At 35.3% G+C, this 6,815-nt stretch overlaps 1 protein-coding gene across 1 annotated transcript in view; it reads left to right on the forward strand.

The window, feature by feature from the left end:
- Window positions 1-3,925, forward strand: part of LOC117435489 (succinate--hydroxymethylglutarate CoA-transferase-like) — a 165,312-nt gene extending 161,387 nt beyond the window's left edge. The window contains exon 14 of the mRNA XM_034058688.3: window positions 3,337-3,925. Within this exon, the coding sequence (XP_033914579.3) occupies window positions 3,337-3,500 (164 nt within the window). The 3' untranslated portion in view covers window positions 3,501-3,925. The remainder of the gene's footprint in view (window positions 1-3,336) is intronic.
- Window positions 3,926-6,815: the final 2,890 nt, after the last annotated feature.

Raw genomic sequence — 6,815 nt, forward strand, 5'->3', positions numbered from 1 at the left:
ACTTTATTCTAACTTAACTAAATGTTTTAGTCAGATACCATACAGTGCTCAGCAGTTTTCTCTAACCTTAAAATGATAATGTTCTACCATATTACAATGTATATGCAGTCCTTTCTCTCTTGATTAACTGAGCTAGTGGGCATATTTTTTTAAATATATATTTAAAGTTTAGAACATTGTCTTCCTGGCTCAGACCAGGCACTATCATTAAGAGGTTCTCAAGAAACACTTTGCTGAAAAATTGACATTTCTTTATGGAGCTGTGCCAATAGTATGTGTGTGGTCAATGCGTTCCAGGCTTTAGCGTGTGATTTTGGCTGTTGGAGGCTGCACACGCTATTATGAGTTCATACATGTGGTGTTTTATATTTCTGACATGCTAAATATACATACATTGTTCATAATTGATGGCTAAAATGGTATCCTGAGACCTTCAAAAAATATCATTATTTGATATACAACAAGGTATTATTCGATTTGCTGTCATATGTGTTTTTTTTAATATTGTAATCTAATGGAGATTTTGTTATTGTCTGTTTGCCTTCGAGGGAGACTAGATAGATACAGCATTTGCATAGACTTTTCATTTCTTTATGACAGTCATTGTTTCAGCAAAGAAGATATAATGCAAAACTATACATTGTGTTTGTGCTTTTTTGGCAGGGAAGGATCAAGGAAATAATGTTTACGAACTATAACTCCATGAATATCTGTATATAGGTGAAGTGTTCTTTACAGTTTAAAAATATGTTTTCTTTAAAAAAAAATCTATTTAAGAAGATATTTGCTAATAAGGCCATGTAAAAACACCAGTTGTAAGTGGCAAGTAATAGCAACAGTACCAGGTGTCGCATAGGCAAGCAAGTGTAAATGAAAAACTGAAGTTTCATTTGTGGAATGTAAACAAACAGAGATGATAACAAAGTAGCATGTAAACAAAGCAAATTGATGCTTTAGAACAAATGACCAGTTGACAACAACAACAACAACAACAACAACAACAACAACAACATCCAGAGATTTCATTTTCAAGCCAGCTATAGACCAAAAAAGGCCTTACATGAATCATTTGTACTAGGACATGGATACCCAGATTGGATTTGATTTTGTAAAGCACACAGGTCAATAATGAGCATTGTTACTGTAGTGGTTCTTTTAAAAAGATTTTCAAAAGTTACTTATCTTTCTAAAAATTCCCATAAGCTGATAAATGTTATTTTTGACTTGATATGCTTTTTTTGTTTGAGGTTAGATTATGCAGTACAACTGTAACACTTTAAATGTGATTTGATCGCAATTTCATAATCATATATATATATATATATATATATATATATATATATATATATATATACAGCTCTGGAAAAAATTAAGAGACCACTGCAAAATTATCAGTTTCTCTGGTTTTATTATTTATAGGTATGTGTTTGGGTAAAATGAACATTTTTGTTTTATTCTATAAACTACTGACAACATTTCTCCCAAATTCCAAATAAAAAATATTGTCATTTAGAGCATTTATTTGCAGACCTCGAATAATGCAAAGAAAATAAGTTCATATTCATTTTTAAACAACACAATACTAATGTTTTAACTTAGGAAGAGTTCAGAAATCAGTATTTGGTGGAATAACCCTGATTTTCAAGCACAGCTTTCATGCGTCTTGGCATGCTCTCCACCAGTCTTTCACATTGATGTTGGGTGACTTTATGCCACTCCTGGTGTAAAAATTCAAGTAGCTCGGCTTTGTTTGATGGCTTGTGACCATCCATCTTCCTCTTGATCACATTCCAGAGGTTTTCAATGGGGTTCAGGTCTGGAGATTGGGCTGGCCATGACTGGGTCTTGATCTGGTGGTCCTCCATCCACACCTTGATTGACCTGGCTGTGTGGCATGGAGCATTGTCCTGCTGGAAAAACCAATCCTCAGAGTTGGGGAACATTGTCAGAGCAGAAGGAAGCAAGTTTTCTTCCAGGACAACCTTGTACTTGGCTTGATTCATGCCAAAGCTGCCCGATTCCAGCCTTGCTGAAGCACCCCCAGATCATCACCGATCCTCCACCACATTTCACAGTGGGTGCGAGACACTGTGGCTTGTAGGCCTCTCCAGGTCTCCGTCTAACCATTAGACAACCAGGTGTTGGGCAAAGCTGAAAACTGGACTCATCTGGGGGTGCTTCAGCAAGGCTGGAATCGGGCAGATTTGTCTTTGTGAAGGACGCATGAATCAAGCCAAGTACAAGGTTGTCCTGGAAGAAAACTTGCTTCCTTCTGCTCTGACAATGTTCCCCAACTCTGAGGACTGGTTTTTCCAGCAGGACAATGCTCCATGCCACACAGCCAGGTCAATCAAGGTGTGGATGGAGGACCACCAGATCAAGACCCAGTCATGGCCAGCCCAATCTCCAGACCTGAACCCCATTGAAAACCTCTGGAATGTGATCAAGAGGAAGATGGATGGTCACAAGCCATCAAACAAAGCCGAGCTGCTTGAATTTTTGCGCCAGGAGTGGCATAACGTCACCCAACATCAATGTGAAAGACTGGTGGAGAGCATGCCAAGACGCATGAAAGCTGTGCTTGAAAATCAGGGTTATTCCACCAAATATTGATTTCTGAACTCTTCCTAAGTTAAAACATTAGTATTGTGTTGTTCAAAAATGAATATGAACTTGTTTTCTTTGCATTATTCGAGGTCTGACAACACTGCATCTTTTTTGTTATTTTGACCAGTTGTCATTTTCTGCAAATAAATGCTCTAAATGACAATATTTTTTATTTGGAATTTGGGAGAAATGTTGTCAGTAGTTTATAGAATAAAACAAAAATGTTCATTTTACCCAAACACATACCTATAAATAGTAAAACCAGAGAAACTGATAATTTTGCAGTGGTCTCTTAATTTTTTCCAGAGCTGTATATATATATATATATATATATATATATATATATATATATATATATATATATATATTACATGTGGTACAGTATGTATTCAAATTAACAGTCTTGAATTATAATACTTGTTCAAACAAACTGACACTTATTTTTTTTATAATTACTTATTTTTGTTACAATGATCTGAAATAATCTGCTAATATATGGAGAATAAACAGGTTATATACTTGTTATGTGTTTGACTATTTTTCTTCTATTCATCCTGTTTTTTTTATAATTCTGGGTTGAGAGAGAGAGAGAGAGAGAAAGAGAAAGAGAGACAGAGACGGAAAGACTTTTCAGGTTCTAAGGAGTACCTGAGCTGTCTTTGATTGTTCTTGATTTTTCACTTTGATTTTGTGATTGTGTTGATGTTTTCACTGAACTCTACTTTACAGGCCCTGCTGTTCGGTTCAGTGACTTTCAAGTGTCCAGTCCAAAACCTCCTCCTGTGATTGGACAACACACCGTAGAGGTCCTGAAGAGCACACTGGCCTACGATGATGACTATATTAACGAGTTGATGAAAGCTGGGATCGTCACTCAAAATAGCCAGCACTAAACTACCTGCACTACACTATCTGCAAAAAAAAAATATCAGTTTTTATTATTGTACCAAATTGTACAAGTATTTTGATAAATGTGTTGCGATTAATTTATGAAATACATATCTGACGAGAAAAAGGAAACTGCAAAACCACTACCGGCAAGTTAATGGCCTAAACATAATGAAAACTAGTTTTCTAGAAATGAACTGTGGAAATTGTACTGTAGCCATGTCCATGTTTTCTAAGTGTGTGATATTTCATCCTTGATATGTATCATAAAGAAAGCTGAAAAAAAACACTAAGTTGTATGAAATCAAACCTATCAAATCAATATTTAAAACTTTTGAAAAAAAAAATGTATGAAGATAGTCGCAACATTAGGCAACCAAATGTTGTATACATTAATTTATTGACAATAAAACATGTGCTTTTATTTTAATATCCCTGTTGTTTAGGTACATGTTCAATGCAGTAGCACAATGATTGTATACAGATCTCTTCAGCACTGTTTAAAGAGCAGATCCACTTCACAGTACTGACATTTTTGCTAGCATTCTGTCACTTTTTACTGCAACTTGGTGCTGTAAATGTCATCCCTAGCGATGACACAGAACACTGTGGCAATACATTAATCATTTTAATATGTTTAAATATTGTGCTGAACTAGACACATGGTGATTTATTCAGCTGATTGAAATGCTTGCAGATCTTTACTTCTGCCATCGTTTAAATCATTAAAATGGACCCTCCCTATGATTTTACATATTTTCACAGACTGAAATACAGACTCACATGCACTTTTACGTGTTTGATTTTCATAACCAAATATTCCTATTTTAAAGATCTAGACTGTTGAAAAATTGAATATATAGAGGACATGTCATGAAAAACCATGAGATCCGGTATTTCTGTCACGGGCAGACGCAGCGATAACAGGCGAACCCTTGGGGCGAGTATTTTGATAAATGTGTTTTTGTGATTAATTTATGACATACATATCTGAAAAGAAAAACACTACCGGCAAATTAATGACCTAAACATATTTAATGAAAAAAAGTTTTCTAGAAATTAACTGTGGAAATTGTATTTTAGTCATGTCCGTTTCCTAAGTACAGGTATGTGATATTTAATCCTTGATATGTATAATAATTAGGGCTTGAAGCTTTCGGTTTTAACCAATAATAACCGAAGATTCATTTTTGATTTGTTTAAACCGATAAACGTGGGTTTGGCAACATATTTTAAATAATGTCAATTATGCACGACTGTCTTTCTGCATAAAGAAAACAGCTTTAAGAAGGCGGGCAACTGACCAATCATCAATTTTGTGTTATTGCTTTATTATTTTAAGAAACCTTGTGGGGATGCATGACTGATCAGCTACTGAGTATTTAATTAGCTGACAGTCACACATCATTATCAAACTCGTGCAGACTATGGCAGAGGGGTAGTAAGATAATTGCTAGTTAACCCCTTGGCCAGAGAATAAAAGAGCTACACAGTCTAGCTGCACAAGGAAGAGCTAAGGGAGAGCTAAAAGTTGAGAGGAGCGAAAACAAAGAGACAATTGCTACCGGTGTTAGTATTGCAAAATCTGTATTGAAATCTGTTTTGTTGGCCAACTTGCCCTTTTCTTTTGTGTGTTTCGTTTGTTTAAATCTTTATTTTTGTTTATTTAATAAAACACTGAGCGCCGCAGCTCCTCAGGTTCAAGCCCAGTACTGCCTGTCTGTGTGTTCCTTCCGGGTCTTTGACGTCATCTCTGCCACACTGCTGTACAGTTATGCTTCTACTAATACATTTTAAAGTTTTTCTTGTGTACAACAATTACCTAATTATTATTATTGCTATTATGATTAACATTCTTATTATAGCTACATAAATATCAAACCTTAATCAGAGTACCATGATGAATGTTTAATCGTAGGATAAAATGCAAATAACTTATTTTTATGAGATTAATTACCACAGAACGCTATAGTCATACGATGGGGTAGGCAGAAGAAAAACATAGACTGTAGTGTGATAGATACGCGGGCAGTAATGGGCGTACAATGACATCTGTTACTTCTCACAATTCTGTGATTTAAAATGCATCCAGAGTCCTGCATTGCCAGAATCCTAATGTGGACATCCTCACTTCAACACAGTAAGTTAACCTTTGTATATGCATTACTGAAACATACATTCAGTGTAATATAGAAACTGAAAATTGATGGGTTTGAGTGGTGTTTTTTTTAATACCCTAAAATAACCAATTTTGCCAAATAATAATAAAAACCGATAAAACCCACCGAACTGAACGAAAAATAAAAACAGAAAAATCTAAGCCCTAATCATAATGAAAGCTGAAATAACTCATCAAAATGTAGCCACTTAAGTGGTATAAACCTCACTCTCTTTCAAACAGTGTGGTAAACATTATTTCTGAAAACTGCTTCGTCACTTATTTGTCACAACCAGTGACATAAAACTACAGTGTGGGCACTTTTCTTGGAAAAGCTGGTTTTCAAAGGGCCAGATGGGACGACTCCAACTTCAGTACGTAGTACAAGGCTGTTCATTCATTAAAAGTGTTAGAAGTGCAAGCTCAGTTGGCGGTTCCCTGTTGGCTTTGGACATTCTGGTATATGACATCCTTTTATCTCCCCAAAACTGTAAACTTAAATAATGTGTGCTTTTACATTATTGTTTCCAAATCAGTGTTTGTTATCATTTTTTAAATAATTATTGCAAGTAAATGCACGCACTTTTATCATCTTCTTTTGCTCATTTAAGTTATGTTGTTGAAGTAAATATTTTAAAGTTACAAAAGCTTTTTTAGTACTGGTATTAAAATAATAATTGGAATAATAATAATGACTATCACAGTACCCCCTCACACACACACACGCACACAATATTGCTCTACTGCTCTCCTCTATTCTAGATCTCAATTACTACTTTAAATCATATTAACCAAGATGTTTAGCAATAACTTAGTAATAAAAGAAACTTTGTAATGAAATCCGACAAATGTTTTGGCAAATGTGTGTCTAATTTGACAGACTTTTTAGCACCTTCAATGAGAAACCACATGTCTCAGGTAGCCACAAAGATTCAATCCTTTTGCTGAGCAGTGTCACTCTATGGAAGATAGAGTTTCGTTTTTTAAACAATACATTCAGTAAAGTTTTGTCTGCAAAGACACCTAGAGCCTCAAGGGTGTCTCACGTAGAGAAAGTAGCTAGACGGCAGGCTCATGAAGATGAAGTTCAACTCAGGTAAATTCTGGCTAGACACTCTACCATCATCCTGTCATACTGTTGTGTGATGCTAATGTAACAGGC

Source organism: Acipenser ruthenus, chromosome 3 (genome assembly GCF_902713425.1).
Source record: "Acipenser ruthenus chromosome 3, fAciRut3.2 maternal haplotype, whole genome shotgun sequence".
Taxonomy (NCBI): domain Eukaryota; kingdom Metazoa; phylum Chordata; class Actinopteri; order Acipenseriformes; family Acipenseridae; genus Acipenser; species Acipenser ruthenus.